Source organism: Pyxicephalus adspersus, chromosome 4 (genome assembly GCF_032062135.1).
Source record: "Pyxicephalus adspersus chromosome 4, UCB_Pads_2.0, whole genome shotgun sequence".
In the NCBI taxonomy this organism is placed as follows: Eukaryota; Metazoa; Chordata; class Amphibia; order Anura; family Pyxicephalidae; genus Pyxicephalus; species Pyxicephalus adspersus.
This window is the reverse complement of record NC_092861.1, coordinates 29,609,687-29,626,820: the sequence shown is the minus strand read 5'-3', so window position 1 is coordinate 29,626,820 and position 17,134 is coordinate 29,609,687. Positions and strand designations below refer to the sequence as shown.

Below are 17,134 nucleotides of genomic sequence, written 5' to 3'. Positions count from 1 at the left end.
AGAAATTTTACCTTTACCACTCATTTCCTATTGGGCACTGGATGTCATTTAGCATAATTGATTTCAGTTGCTGCCTTGTACATCAATAGTATACAGCAGAGGTTATTACTGAATTTCAGTATGCTATTTTGCCTTAGAGGGTATTTTCTGAGATGAAAGAAGTAAATATAAATTCCAGTTTTTAAACAGTTTTCTGTTTCTTTCTTTTTATCCCAACAAAATTCCACACGTGTCCTTTCTTGCCTGTAAAATTCTCATTTTCAGTTGGTATTTTTTCAAATAAACCACAAACGTGTTTGCTTCAATTCCTTGTGATCTATAAACTGAAGGATCAGATTGCTTTTCCTAATTTTTCCTCCATAGCTAAACCTTAACTGTCACTAAATAAATTTACTCCTGACAGCTACCGAAGCAATGAATCACAGGCTTTAGGGTTCATTTACACTGGCTTTACAAAGCAAACATTGCAATGTTACATGAAGAAATGCAATAGAATTGGTTTGGGAGTCATTGGATGACTTCTATAGGTACAGCATAGTTGGAGCAAATGCATTTATTTGTGCTGCTTTGTAATGCATTAGATATTAGGTCCAATGTGAAGATACATTGAGTTCCTGCAAATACCTGCAGCATCTTCCTTACATATGTATTCCAGATGGCCAGTGAGTCAGTCCACATATTATCGGGTTGGTATCAATAGGTTCATTTAGATTGCATATATCCTTATCTCCTTATCGTGCAACATTTGTGCAAGAGAAATCATAAGATGATCATGTATCATATACCTGTCATGTATCATATACGTACACATTAATACTGTTGGATGGGCAAGGCAAGACTGGAATATTTGATGTGCAAGGTATTATTATTATAATTTTTAATAAATAGTATTTATATAGTGCCAAAATATTTTGCAGCGCTGTACATTAAATAGGGGTTGCAAATGACAGATACAGACAGTAACACAGGAGGACCCTGCCCAGAAAACAATCTAAGTATAGATTGTATAGGGTGCAGTGAGGGGAACCAGTGGACCTAAAGTTCCAGCACCTGGTAGGGGTCCCTAGCTGGCTTTTATGTATTTTTTCTTCTTACAGTGCCTGTATAGTCTGGTCCATGATTTCACAACAAGAATAGGTATAGGATATGGATCCTACAAGGTAAGTGACCACTGAACATCAATAATTGGGTACCATATTCTATTGACACAGGTAAATTATACTTCCCACTGTCATGGGGGACCAATTTTGACACTGAAGGACCTATTATTCCCCCCAACACTGAAGAATTTTTCACTCCTACTAACCATCAGTGTAGGAGAATTTTTAACTTCCACTGACATCAGTGGCACCCATTACTCAATCTGTTCCTTAGCAACGTTTACACTTACTGATTTTTGCTATGGGTCATTTTTTTTACTTCTACTATTGTAGGGGCATTTATTCTGTCCAACTGATCCATGGTTTACCTCCACTTACTACTGATGCTAGGGCTTTTAGAACTACCACTGATTACTGATGCAGGGCAATTTTGCTTCCACTGACCCACTACATCAGTACATTTTGTACTCATAATGAGCTCTAATGAAAGGACATATCTTTTAATCCTATGGACTTCAATCTGGCCCCAGACAGTATGAGTGACAATGATTTGGTCTTTTGTCAGGATATGCTTACACTGAAGTCACACTAGTTTTATACATACAAATGCAATGCACAATACACTATCTGCAGCAGAAGAATTGCTGAGTCTCAGCATTTAGGGTGCACAGGGAAGAGGAGCTCTCTACAGATAACCTTTTCTTATCCAGATATTACAGGATGCTGTTATGTATGCACAGATACTAGCAAGAGCAATGCTAATTGCTATACTAATTGGTGCAGAGCCATTTCCAGGGATTCAATATTCCCAAGGATAATGTGGGTTTAAAATATGGTAAGCAGCACTTAGGTAACAGCAAAACAGGATGTGTCTATAGTAGTCAGTGGTTCCAATGGGAGGCTGATCATCATACAGACAGTTGGGGACCCACATAAAAACAGCAGTATGTATACAAAAAATGAACATTTATAAAGCATAGCACAAATGCACTAGCTTTGGATTTCTGAAGCTGGCACAGTACAACAGAACTAGATGATATCTTTGAGTGTCCAAACAATAAAACAAATAGTTGGAGATACTTCAAGCCATTGACCAAAACAAAACCTGTTCTATGCAAATATTCCCCTTTATTTGGCTACTGAAAACCCTCTCAATTAGGACTTTAGGTGCATAGAGGTGGGGGCAACATTATTTTCCACCAAACAGATAAATAGGCAGATGGGACTGAAAAAGACAAAGTTGGAGTTCTTTAAAGAAAAAGTAAACTCACTAATAACAAAAAGTTACCCAGAGGCAGAAGTTTTTAGCCAAAAAGATATGCAAAAAAATCTTCTCCTGGTATCTTTTTGCTTTATGTGTGCACTGCACAGAACATGTGCCATGCCTGTAGTGCTTGGTTCTGGACAAACTCCTGAGCACACCCAGAACTTACCGGTACATAATGTGTCAGGGATCAATTCATAAAGACTGGCTTATGGATTGTCTTGGTTGACCAAATTAGGATCAGACATATTATTTCTGTAAGTTACACGAAGCATTCAAACCAGAAATTACATATTTTTCCAATCATTTATATCTTTTAGGAACTGAAATGTTGTCCACTAGGACCAGAACACCAGCTCTGTGATCCGATTTAAACTTTAAGACTTTATACACATTGGGGTTGCAAGGGATATTTCACTTTGAATGCGGAGATACTTTGCCAAGTAAACAACATACATTTCTTTAGTAAATCATCCCCATTCCGTGCAGTTTAATTATGGTGGGGACTGTTAAAAACAAAATCACTTTCAGCTAACAAGGCTAATGTTGCATGTAATAGTAATTTGTTTTAACTAAGGTTTCTACCACAAAAAGCCTGCTACATTTAATCTGTGCAATTAATCACTACTACAAATACACCTTTACAAGGTCTTTTGTGAGTTAAATAAATGAGTGCTGAAATCAGACCTATATTCAAAGACCGGGTTGACCTGGGTACACATGAATGAAAATTCCCCTTTCACATGGTCCAGTGTCTTTAATATCAGCTACAGAGCTGATTTTTTCAAACTTCAGCAAAAGTATAGCTACTCCACACAGCTAATTGTATGGTTTTATTCGTCATAAACTAGAACTGTGGTAGACTCATCAAATTCTGCCTTCATGTTATATGCCTCTTGATCATTTTCTGATTTTTAGACTAAAAAAAAATGTTCGAATGTCAAATTCTAAATGTTAAAGAACCCGTGCCAATAAACTTACTATGATATCATTGTTGCACTTGTGCACGTTATTTATGGGTAAAAGACCACTGTGTTTAGACTTACCCTGAGACTACTGATGGGCACCATTGTATTGGATGTAATGTCACCATCCCCCGCAGACTCAGAGCTGTCAATGCACTGTCACTCTAGGGCAGTGGTACCAACCGGAGAAAATTTTGGTGGTCCACGGCTCTGGCCAGAGCTGCGGACCATGTCTTCTGTATAGATCACAGGCTCAGGACGGTGGGTGTGTTGTGTCTCTGGACACAACCTGCCCAATCACAGGCTCAAACCTGAGAGTAAACAGGTTCTGGTATCATGACGTCAGTATGGGGAAAGTTTCTTCGCCTTTGAGTGACACACAGCTCCTGGCGCATGCACGGTCCACAGCCCGTACATTTAGGGGTCAGTAGGTCTGTAAAGGTTGGCGACCACTGCTCTATAGCAGCCTTTTTCAACTTTTTGTCCCTAGGAACTCCTCAAAATAAAGTTCAGGTTTCAGGAAACTAATGCTAAACTAACTTATAGGAAAAAAGCATCCTAAATTGGTTTCCAGTGGAAAAAATGCTCCCTTACAGTGGTGGCTAGAATAACCCCTAAAAGATACCTAAACACATCATTAGAGTCATGCAGCTGCACCTACCAAAAGGTGATGGCTCCAGAACTATGAAGGTATCATCAACCCTTGATAGGGTTTTCCCCCAATATCCACATTAAAGCTTATGAAAGGACATAAAGGGAGGAGTGGAGATGCTGGGTCGGCATAGACAGTAATCAGACATTCCTAGAAAAGAATAGGGCTATGATGTGTGGGGACATGCTAGGGACACGTTAGGGAACATGTTCTCATTACAGACCAGTCTATGAAATGTAAACTTCCAAGGACCAATGGTATCAGTAATTAGTGTACAGACACAAGGATTTCCCAGTATCCTATTTCCCTTGTTCTTGTAATTAGCTCACTGCCCCTGCAGAGATCTTGCGGTAAAATTACTGGCATCCCCAGCTAAAATCCTTAGCGTTATTGCACTAAGATGTACATCTTCTGTAAGTAACTGTAAAGACATGTGCAATGTTCCTTTTTACAGCTCTAACAATTATTATGTAATTTTAGGAATTTTTCCACATAGCACTTTATTTCAAACAATCCCTACCTACAGAATATTAGAAAACATGGATCTACTAATAGGTTCACAATGTTTTTTCCTTTAAATACATGATTTTACTTATTCTTTCCTGCCAATCAAACTTTAATTTCCTGCTTAAATTAGCCTGAGGCTAATCTATATACCAGCAGACTGTGATTACTTCACACAGCAGTCATTCTAATTACAATTCTCATTTTCTATTTCCTTCTAAGATCCCAAATTCCAACCCCCTCTCTGGCAACTGTAGGGAGCACCTGATGTCCTTCCATACGTGAACATCTTTCAAAAAAAAAAAAAGCTAGGTGTTAAATTTCTTTCTTTAATTTTCCCCAGCATGCCTGGCTTGACGTCCTTATATTTTTAAATTTTTACTGACAGCAGCTGACCCAACTGCTTGACTCCAAATTAAATATCAAAAAAGCTGTTAATGTGTATAGAGTGGAGGCATCTAGAAGGGTCTGCGCATACCTGCTGCAGTTTTCCCTTATATTGAGTTTTGCTGTCTCAGCCCACCTCCCTTACATTCTGTGCTAATGATTCTACTCAGCGGAGATACAGACTAAAAAACAATAAGCAAAGATTCTAATTCTTCCCGATTCAAAAATAAAAATACGTACACTCCAAGATCACTGTAATAAGCAAGTGCCATCTCCAATGCTTATGTACAGAACGCCTACATAACACAGGCTCTATATTCACCTTCACAGCCACAATTGACAGGAGGCCAATGTAACACCAGGAATGTTATATTGAGCTCTTGTATACAATACGCTCATGGATAAATGTGTTACCTATTTAATGTACAGCGCTCCTTAATATGTTGGCTCTACATAAATCCTGTTTAATAATATTAATAATAATATTAATAATATTAATATCTTCAGCTATCAGTAAAATTCCGCCGTTTGTTCTCTGAAACTTTTTGAAAAGAGAAATGTGATTTGTGGTTCTTATGAACAACGTGGACCTGTTACTTGCACACTTACTAGCCCCTTTATACAATACGCAAGCTATTGGTACTTTGGTCCCTTTACGTCCTTGTACACATTTCACACTTTGGCCATTACTTAATAAACCTGCACTGTACACCACTTACATTTAACATGGTACATATGACAAACCATAACCCTATCTCATGGACAAAAATATTTTCTGTGGAAGTGCTCCATTTGAATTTAGAAAGGGTTTGTAAAATGTTGCAGTTTTCGATTCTTGTTTATGAAGCTACACACCTGTTACAATCAGGCAAATGTATACAAATAAAAGACAATAGAGCATACATCCTGTTTCCCAGATAATAATAAATGTCTTAAAATTAGTTTTGCTCCAAAAAATGCCCTAGGGCTTATTTTATATTTCCTATTTTTTCATGAACAACAATCAACATTTATTCAAATACAGTCATGTCATCACATTCTGGAACATCATCATAACTCTCCAAACCCTGAAATCCATCTTGAATTTCTCGTGACTCCATTTCCTTTAGAACCTTTGGCCCCAATTTCTCATGTCTAGCAATAGTGCTTTCCTTAAATTTGAACCTCTTGTCCATGCATTTATATATATTGTAGCTTATTTTCAGGGTACAGCTTATATTTCCAGCATCCTCAAAAATACAGAAAAATTATGCTAGAGCTTATTTTTAGGGTCCGTACCTGGGCATATATGTAGCTGGGCATATTAGTATCCAAGCTGGTAGACCTGATCCAGAAAATAATAGACCTATGATATGATAATGTTTTTTTCTATTTAATTTGGATTAGCAGTACTGTGTTGCATTTTTATAGAAAAAAATAGATAAAATAATAAATAAAATTATATATATATATATATATATATATTTACCCCAGTGGCTATCCCAATACCCCAGTTACCCCCCTCACCAGATTGACAAAAATATGGTTTGCTAGTAACAGAACGGCTGTGATATAATGAACAACACATCACAAATATTTAAGCTAGCTACAACTAGGAGTGGGAACCTCCAAACCTGCTGTAGGAACCTCCAAACCTGTAATGGTATCCTCCAAACCTGCAGTAGGAACCTCCAAAACCTGTAATGAGAACCTCCAAATCTGCTGTGGGAACCTCCAAACCTGTAATGAGAACCTCCAAATCTGCAATGGGAACCTCTAAACCTGCAGTGGCAACAGCTGTGCCCACATGGCTCCTGGCAGCTGGCACTTTACTTCTGCACTTGTTCCTAAAGAACCAGCATTTGCACACTTTAATGGGAGTTCTGAACCACTCACTATCACCCAATTTATCATCTAAGGGCTGATGTGTGTTCAGAACCATGATAAAGTTGCAACTCACCATAACCTTACCGCCAGCCTGCACATAGTCTTCTGCTATTCACTCATTACATGGAATTGAGATAACGGTTTTAACTTGTTACAATGTTATTTGATTGTCATCTAAAACATCAACTCCCTTCTTCCACTAAAATTTTAGGTTCAATATTACAGATTCTTGTTTTTTTCCCAGATCAAGGCCCATATGCCAATAGGTTGGTCCCCATAACCCCAAGAAGCATTGGTAGCATAGGTCTCTATAATTCTACTAATCACACATAATGATTGGTCTTTTTTCGTATTGTTTTTATTTATCAGAAGACTGATATTGACATTTTACCTGCAAATCTCACATGTATATCCATTCTGCAGGCAGGCCTCACACAATTGGGAATTCAGGCAATCATGATTTGTAAATTGTATATGTCTGCTATTCCAGATAATTGATATTTCGTTAAAATAAATCATTAGCAAATTGCAGATTTGTTTTGTGATTTATTAGCTGAATCACATGTGGTAAGGGTTTTTATTATTTAGTCTCTAAAGCATCCGTGAATAAAACCTCCAAATATTGCCTGGATGCTATGATAAAGACTGACCCCGAACACTCTCATCTTAAGATAAAATGCCTCATTTGTCAGATCTCAACAGAAAACCCATATATTGGTAGAATATAAGGAATTGTGCAACCTGAAAGTGACCGAAAGGGTCTGTCAAAGGTTCCTCACTGATGTACCGTAACGTAGCAACAAAGACAGAAGGGACTGTTCCAGATCTGTGTGGATTCTCCCTAGAGACCGTGCAGGAGAACAAACCATTATCCACTAAGTAAATATCCCTAGGAAGAAATTAAATCACAAGTTCTTCTAAGATAAACTCTCTAAAATATAGAAATGCCCTTTGCAGTTTTAAGGATAGAACAATACCAGCTATGTCACCTGAACTGGAGACTCTTCTTGTGAACTGCAATTAATGCTAATCTTTTGTTTGTATTTATTATCATATTATCAAATACATGCCAGCTTTCATTACAGTGACTGCCAAAAACTGCTAAAAGTCAGGATTTTGTTGTATGTAACGGAACATTATTACTACAATAACAAGTGGAACTAAAGTCAGATATATTATTTTCATGGTAAGGACATGCATATAATATAATATACATATGTATATAATACACATACATGGATTTAACAGAAATGACAATGCTTTCTTCCATTACATCACCGGAAGACCAGAGCAATCTTTGTTCAGGCATCATCCAGGACCAATATGCTGGCCTAGAGATGAATCCTATTCCCGATGCAGTGTAAATATCTGTTCAATCTACTGGTGCAGCTTCTTACTCAATGACCTACCAGAGTGAAAATCCATCACACTAATTATAAGGAAGGAAAAAAACAATACTGCCCGCAGTAGATGCAAACAATATAATTCATCCTGAATGCTGGCTATGACTGTATATTGAAATAACTATAAATGTCTAACATTGCCATGAAATGCATTGCACACAACAGCCAGAAGCACAGGTGGCCTTTTTTTTTTCTGTGTACGACACAAGACAACTTTTCATTATGCAATGTGACTGTAGCGTTGATATATGTACACATGCTAGATAGTAAATGTCTTGGGTAAAAATCCAGCATGTGTACAGCAGTCTCCTGTGATGCCATTTAAGGGATCAACCTGGGACGACTGCTGTCATTACCTATGGTGAAGGATGCAGCGGGGTGCCTCCTGCTTGTCCTCCCCACTCTCTTCTCAATAGAACTAAACAGCACTGTAAAATCAATATGAATGCCAGCAGACACGGAGAGAGTGTGTGTCTAACCATAGTCACTTGCACCAAAAATTGATAATTAATGATAAGATGATAGTTCCACCCATGTTTGCGTGGGTTTGCCCTGGGTACTTCCATTTCCTCCCACATTCCAATAACATGCTCTTAGGTTAATTGGCTCCCCCCAAAATTGTCCTTAGACTGTGTTATTGACATATGACTATGGTAGGGCCATTAGATTGTGGACCCCTTTGTGGGACAGTTAGTGACATGAGTATGGAATATGTACAGCGCTGTGTAATATGTCAGCACTATATAAATACTGGATATTAATAATAATAATAATAATAAGTAGGTAATTTAATAAGTATTAAATTAAAAGTAGTTATTATCTTTGATAGTCAGCTATATATTTTGACATGCCAGGAGAGTATTGTTATGTATTATTATGTAGATATGCAATGTTACTCAAACACCCAACCAAAATAAAGCAGGGTAAACCTTTATATTATTAGCAGAATATACCATTAAAGAGGACTTTTTACCTAAATAAAATACAACTATACCCCCCCAACCACCAATCTCAGTGGCCTTTTCAGTATTAGGGTCCTAGGTTCTCCCTGCGTTTGTGATGGTTTTCTTCAGGGGTTTCCTCCCTGATCCTAAAAATATGCAGTTAGGTTAACTGGCTACCCACAAAATTGACCTTGGACTATGTATTGACATACAACTATGGTAGGGACATTAGATTGTGGGACACTTGGTTATAATGAACTTTGTAAAGCTCTGCGTAATATGTCCCTGCAATTATAAATACAAATTCATAATAATAAAAATTACAATAAAACCACTGGCAAACAAGAAAGGGAAATATATAGTCACCTTATACCCAAGGCTCCCACCTGTTTGCCTGGATGAGGTCATTCTGGGATTTAAAGTATTTTAGATGGGGGGTAGCTGTCATATACATTTTAGTGAAAAGTCTTCTTTAAGATCAGTATGCTATAGTTATAGTTAATGAAAAATCAATTTATTGACACCGAGGTGTGGGATTAATTTTCAGTGCAAACAAGGGAAGAAAATTGCATGTAGAAAGCATCATGTTAAATTGGTATTAGAAAAACAAAATAGCTAAAAATACATAAATGCAAAATATATCTGCTTCCTTAAATGCATTTGTGAAATGGAACTGAACTCAATCCATGAAAGGTTTGTTATCAAGAAAAGTAATATGAAATAAACAAAACAGTTACAAAGTTACACAAGCTGATTAATAAAGAAGCATAGTCTGTTCACTTGGAATTATCCTCCTGCAAGGGACATTTCACTTCCTTTAGTAAATGAGATAAACCTCTGTTGACTTTAACTATCCAAACATATGCAAAAAATAACATTTTTTTTAGATTTCTTGCACACGAATGCATATTCCTCACAAAAGTGAATCTTCATCGCATTCACTAAGCTAAATGACATGACAATGGCCTGGCAAGATGATCATTTACTATGGTAAGTGAACAGCAAAAATCCCTTTAGACAATTAGCTCCTTTTTATTAAAGTAATACTGAGGTCAATTATGTTGTGGAAACCAATAGCAGATTTCAATGGAACATAGTCACATTCATTGGTGGATTGTAACAAGTATCCAGGGCTCAAAATACTAATAGGGCTTGCACGTTTACATAAAAAAAAAGCTTAGATAAATTCGGAAGCTTGGATTATTTATCTTTTATTGCATTAACATTGCTAACAAATATACTACATGATGTTTGATTGGCTGCCATGGGTTGCTGCACATTGCATCTAATCATTGTTCTTAGCATTGCATGGTCTTCACATCAGTGAATGTATTGCTGTGATGCAGCAAAGTGCACGCCTTTGCCTTCAGCTGTGGGAGAATCATCTTCTCTGGAGAGCTGAAGTACCCACTGGCAATTAATCCCAGACTAAAACAGGTCATTAGGATTCTTCTCAAAGACGCTGTGTCCTTCCCTGAACCTCCTGCATCCCAAAGAAAAGGTGATCATTGTATGGCCGCTGCAGCATACACAAAACACTTTCTTGTGTCTGGCCTGGGTGATTGACAGCTCTTCTAGCCAAACACCAACACCATCTTCAGCAGCACCCTATCTGCCAGGGAGATGAGCACTGTTTGATATTATTAGAATTCAGTGCTGACAGCTGAGGAGAACTTTTCCTGTGAAATGAATTAGCTAATGTAGAAATAGGAAAGTGGACTGGCGAAGAATTATATTCCAGCATGCAGTAAAGAAACAAAACATTTGCACCAAATATTCCAATGCAGGGAGAAGGCCAGGGAAACACAATGCACTAGTATTCTAAATGAATGCATGGATGGGGTGGGTTTTATAGCTGGGATTGTGATAGGGCCCACTCTTTCAGGAACCTCCAATGAAAGCAGCCATGTTCTGATTCTTGCTACATGCTAAAGCAATATTCACCAACAGAAAATTTAGCTCTCATGCAACTAAAATGCAGGCCAGGGTGAATTTTATAAAGATTTCTTTTAGAGCAGACTTTCTCAACCTTTTTAATTTATAGGAACAAATAAACTAATCTAAGGTCCCCCTGCTAAAACCATTTAAGTGGTGTAATGAATGCTCCTTGCATTCATGGTCAGTTGGAAAAAAGCTCCTGTTACATTGGTGGCCAAAATGTCTCCTAAAGACAGCTAAGAAGGTCATTTATGTCATAGTGTTTGCTCTGCTAAGTGATGTTGGACCCAAACTATACAATCACCATCAGCTTGGTGGTCTATTAGGCATAGCTCAACCATAGCAACCCCTGGTAACATCTGAAGGAACTCTAGTAAGGATTGTAACCATTTACCCCAATATTGTACTGTCCACCTGCAGGTCTTAGGCTTGTGTTTACTAGGCCCTCAAGTGGAAGTAAACCTGCTATAAACAACTGTCTCTGTTCTGTTGCAGGGCACCGCCATCTTTTCTTCCTAGAGACGATCTTCATGAAGGCGTGCAGGAGTTCACTCATTCCTGACACACACAAGGTAAGCTGGGATGGCCAGACATCCTATTTCTTGGTGTGATCAGGCAGCTAGGAGGGATTATTAGAGAAGGGACATCCCCTGCAATAATGACCTGTCTAATGAAGGTGAAACTTTTAAAATGGAACAATCCAAAAAAATTAAATCTGAAGCAAAGCCATCCATAAGCATTTCCATTTTTTGGTCCTCAAGTGGATATGGGGTGATGAGACAGTGAATATCGATGAAAAGTAGCTTTGTGTGTATACACAATGTATCAAATCCAATTGGAATTAGGATCCTATTCTTCCTAAAAGCATTCAGAAGGTAGAGTCTCATAGGCATGCAACCTTTTTTGATAACTATACTTGCAACTATTTGATTACCAATTGGAAAATCAATCAGATTAGATGGTTGGCAGTAGAAGTGATAGTGTCTACTTACCTTATACTAGCTTGTGGCCAATTCAATGGTGTCAATGAACCTTTAAATGACAATGTGCCATAAATAGCCATAGTCAGGGCTATCCTGCAAGAAGATAAAACCGCTGAACCATCAAGGCTACGTGCCAATGTATTTTCCACATTACAGCCCTGTAAACATGAGCTGATACTATGCTCCCTGGAGTCATTCCACTCGGGTTTCCTGGGATCAAATGTGAGCATTCCAATACTGTTCAATGGTCCCCTGGACTACAAAGATCCCCATTCATCCCTGCTGCCGCTACCCATTCCTAGGAAAGTCCCATTCTCGTGTATTTAATTTTTGATTATAAATTAAATGCCTAATAGGACAGCTAGCATCCCCTCTTATATGAAGGGCCAAAGGTCTACACAAACTCCACAGCTGATTCATTATAATAGGGTAAATGCCCAATTAAAATATGTTAAATGTGATTTTAATCTAAGAAGTGTGTACCATTTCCTCTAGTAAGCGACCATCCTCCTGTGCTGTTGACAACCAAATTTACAGCTTGCCTTATTCACATTGCAGGAGGCTGACAGGTACACTTTAATTGGATGAATATTTTATTGCCATAGAAATGTATTGTTTTGATATTTGTGATATTTGTGATTAGTTAAATCCAAAAGAGAAATGAAGGTATGTTTCGAAAAGAATTATGAAGAACAAAGCACACGTGTAAATCACTGAAAATCATTTGGAAGCCATTAACCATATGAATTAAACCGAAGACCTCATTAAGTATTGATTACCCCGGAAGGAAATTGGTACACTCTGGGATTAACCATGCACAGCTTGATGGTAGTTAAAAAAGGTTAGTCAAAGCATTTGCGCTCTGTAACCTTTAGCATCCAAGAGAGAGCCTTATATTTAATACTAAGCAGATTATATATATTTCTTATCATTAATCTTGGCATCATCTCAGCTAGATCTGCCATGTTAGGATCACTCCAATGCATGATACACTGATAATTTCAATACAGAAATAACAGAACTAGAGAAGATTGGGTGAGATTTGTACCATCCTAATTTGTTCATATTCACTATTGGTAAAATGCTATTAACCAGGCAAATTATTAGATTTTCCATTCCTGGCTTTCACATCAATGAAATATGAATTCTGGCTGTCATGGTTGACCCTTTTTTTTTACACAATTTCCTTTATGGTATCTATGTTTTATTCTTCCGTTATTCACCAAGAGCAGCTTGTCTCCCCTTTTTTTCACTGCCATTACATCCCTCAATGTAATATCTAAAATTGTTCCTGTCTCATTCCTCAGCAGCTGCCCATAAAGGCTTTCAGATATTAATTGCTTTTCTGCTTGGGTCACTATGTCTCTAAATATTAGCCTTCAGCTGTCACCTTTGACCCGGCATGCTTTGTGACATTCCAAGCTGGGAATATCCTTGATCTATAAAGCTGCAGAATGCACTGTTTCCTCTCAAGGTGACCAGATCTCTATTTTAATGGTCAGCACACAATGAAAGATAATAAAGTGTAATAAATTATTATTAATAATTAAAAAATGAAATCATTTTGGTGTTATTATACCGTGCCACCCAGCAAATCATGGCAGCCATTTCAGTAAGATTATCACTGGTGCCACTGGTAAAGGAAAGTGCACAGATTGACCCCCAAGCAATCTGTTGGTTGTATTAGTGACACCCCCAAACCTGCTGCAACTTTCTACTTTTTATTATCTCATTTATATGTAGACAGTGAGATAGTATATGTTCATTCTTACAAGACACCCAATTCCTTTCTCAAGCCATATTCAGATCTGCTGAATAGCAGTAAATCTATATTGCTTCAAGCTAATTCAAAGCATAATATAAAAATAAAAATACAGGGAAAAACATTACCACCTTTTACTAGCCTTGTATTCTCTTACCTTTTATTCAAATTTGCAACAAGTACCTATATTACCGACCAGACATTTTCATATATTGGACTTTCACTGTTATCTTAAATGAATCATTGTTTTAATATGACCCTACTGCAGAATGATCATTTTTTGTTTGATACCTAAAGATGCAAATCTTCAGATCAAGCTAAGATTATTTTATGTGTGATGCCTTTTTTTTTTTTTTGATGTGCTGAATCAATAAATATTTAAGATTTCACCGCCTCTGATGCGAGATAGGTAAGACAGACAGTATGCGATATTGCCAGCTTCTATAAACATTTACCACCCTTGAATAACATCATTTCACATCCTCCTTTACAGATAAGAGGGAGGTTGTCTGTGTGTCTCCTGCACATATCCCCAGAGTCATTAAGGGTGTGTCCAACTCCATAGGATGCTTGCAACCTGCTATGTTATAAAAAGAAAACATATTTCTCTATATACTAAATAAGGCCTTTTAATATTCATTAACTCATTTCATGCAGCCTAGTTTATGGCGGAGACCTGTCGTATGCAAACCTACCAAAATCAGGAGGCCTCAGCCTAGAAAACAAAGTATTTATTGCTAAGGTCACATATCAATCATTGAACGTCCAATTTGACCATTTCTTCCAATTCTTCTTTTCCCATGGACAAGGATCATTCAATGATATACACAAGATTCTAGAATAAAACCAACATCTTGCGCTGGAAGGGCAGTTTTGGGAAAAAAAATCTATATTTGAGCAATGTCGATAAAAACAAGAATGGGTAATCTGTCAGGGGGTTACACTTCTGCGTCAGTGTAGGTGGGGTTAATATAAACCTCACCTGAGCCCCCCTTTGCTACTTATAAATGGGGCTCTCCAAGAAGATGAGGTATTTCTACTGATGGGGAGGGGAATGATGATGGTGGATCTTGCAGACAGAGAACCTGCTGACATTGAGGTATGACGGGCTGGAAGACGCCGGTCTATTTTCAATACAGTATATATATATGGAAAAAGATATTTAATATAAGTGAACCATTAAAAATGACATTTTTTATTCATGATTGCACTTACCGCTCTGTTCTCCTAGAAAGACCAGCTTGAATTTCCTCAGTGGGTTTCCAAAATCTCCCCCTGCAGACATGATGCTCGGGGAAGGACCAGGAGACAGGACCAGGAAAAAGAGCAGCCAAATTCCCTCTTTGCAAGCTGGTCTCTGCTGGACTTGGTCCTGTGTGTGTGATCTGGATGAAGGATGCTTAATGCAAGCTGGAGTAGAGGGAGGAGTGTGGGGTTAACTGGGTGGTGTCTGCAGAGACAGAAAGACAGGAATAGGTTAATTTTTTCCCTAGGAGAGGCAGAGCAGGCACTACAGTAGGTGAATAAGGATGCTTAGGCTTCTCTGCTCCACATCTCTCCCCCTCCCCACCCATGCACAATGCGCCTGCGTACTCCTTCTCCCCCCTTAGCACTCTCATACTGCTGTTCTAGCTATGCTGATGTCAGTGCACAAGCTGATTCAGGGACTGAATGAGCAATATGAACACAGACCAATGGAAAAAAAAATAAATGGGTGTAGCAACACATATACTGACATGCAGACCCATTTGTATGATGCAGAATTCATTATATTTTAATAATATTCTTTTATATTTATCTATACAGATCTGACACTTGCAGCAGCACCCTACAGAGTTCCTGGATCTGTTCATATCATCGCCTGCAGATTACATTTGTATAACTGTCATACAAAATATATATATATATATATATATATATATATATATATATTTACACAAAAAAAAGCATGCAGAATTTAATGTTGAATGGTCCATTGCTGACCACAATGACCAAAGATCAATGCATAGGATGTCGAGCAGCTCGTAGTAACCTGCATAGAAATTAGAGATAAAATGAAATAAAATCATTTTAGGGGCATTGTACTTTCTTTTATAAAGCTGGTATGTCATTCTGCTGCCCAGTTAACACTATACTTCTGATTTCCTCAAACGAATCCTCCAATATAAATACATTTGACAATATTACAATATTTAGACAAGATAATAGCATCACCTAAATGGTGATACAGATTTTTTATGTTACTGTTATTGCATACCTAATATCTTGTCTTATAAGTGATCATTTAATTCCATAAAGCACCAACAAATCCAATGGAATATGAGCACATTGATTTTCTTTCTTTGTGTTTTTTTTTTGAGCAATGGATTGTCTGGAAAGGGTAAATCTGCAATTGATTTTGAATATGGTATTACATAGATTTACAGGCAGACACAGATTTCTGCAGGTATGGGTGACTCTATTGGGGTATTTTAGCTGGGAAGCACAGAGAAGAATGGGCTCTGTTAGGGTACTTTGGCTGGGTTCAAACTAGTGTTATTTTACTGTAATGTTAAAGGTGCCCAGAAACGGTAACAGGCGGCTTCCTTAAAAGTTTGCAAGTTGCTGCAAGCAAGCTTCTTTTTAAAAATTTGTATCCAAAGCGTTTACAAGCTCACTAATTCAAGTTTATGAAGCTGACGGTGGTGTCAAACCACCCTCAAAAAATGTGCCACCTCTTACCATTTATCAAAAAAAACTACTGGACCCATCTGGTTCAATGTTACCCATATATTGCATGCAGTTCTGAACAGTAAAACTGCTAAATACCAATTGTGGCAGATTGATAAATACATGACCGGGAATGACCATCCTGCATTTATATGGAGGAGAGCTCAAACGTCTTCCCTCAACACCCCCAGAACAGAACATTATTATATGTATGTCACTTGTTTGTTCATCTGCCACTGGAAACAATCACAAAATTCATTTTCCTGCAAGATTAAACTGGCGTCTATCTGATGTCTGTAGCCTTTACGCAGGCTGTCTGTATGCCCGAAACTGACCTGAGAGGAACAACTCATTGCTCAAGGAACCCCCAGCAACCTCTGGAGGAACCCTGGTTGAGAAACACTCTACCAAAGATTCCACAGTGTGTGGTATTATTGCCCTCAGGATGGTGAGTTTGGGACATTCTGCACCCCATGTTCCCCTGTATTGCTGTCTGAGTTGTCCTAAAATTACCCCTAGAGCATTGTTTCTTAACCAGGGTTTGTGCTCCTCAGGTAAGAATACCTTGTTTATCTGTAAAGATGACATTATTCCCACTGGCCAGCAATGTAAGAGGTGTTCTTCCAATTGACCACCATAGTAAAGTACTGTGAGCTG

The 17,134-nt window shown here is 37.9% G+C and overlaps 1 protein-coding gene across 1 annotated transcript in view; it reads right to left on the bottom strand.

Moving 5' to 3' along the window:
• Positions 1–15,325, bottom strand: part of RAB6B (RAB6B, member RAS oncogene family) — a 34,378-nt gene extending 19,053 nt beyond the window's left edge. The window contains exon 1 of the mRNA XM_072407639.1: positions 14,984–15,325. Coding sequence (XP_072263740.1) covers positions 14,984–15,053 — 70 coding nt within the window. The 5' untranslated portion in view covers positions 15,054–15,325. The remainder of the gene's footprint in view (positions 1–14,983) is intronic.
• Between the last annotated feature and the right edge of the window lie 1,809 nt (positions 15,326–17,134).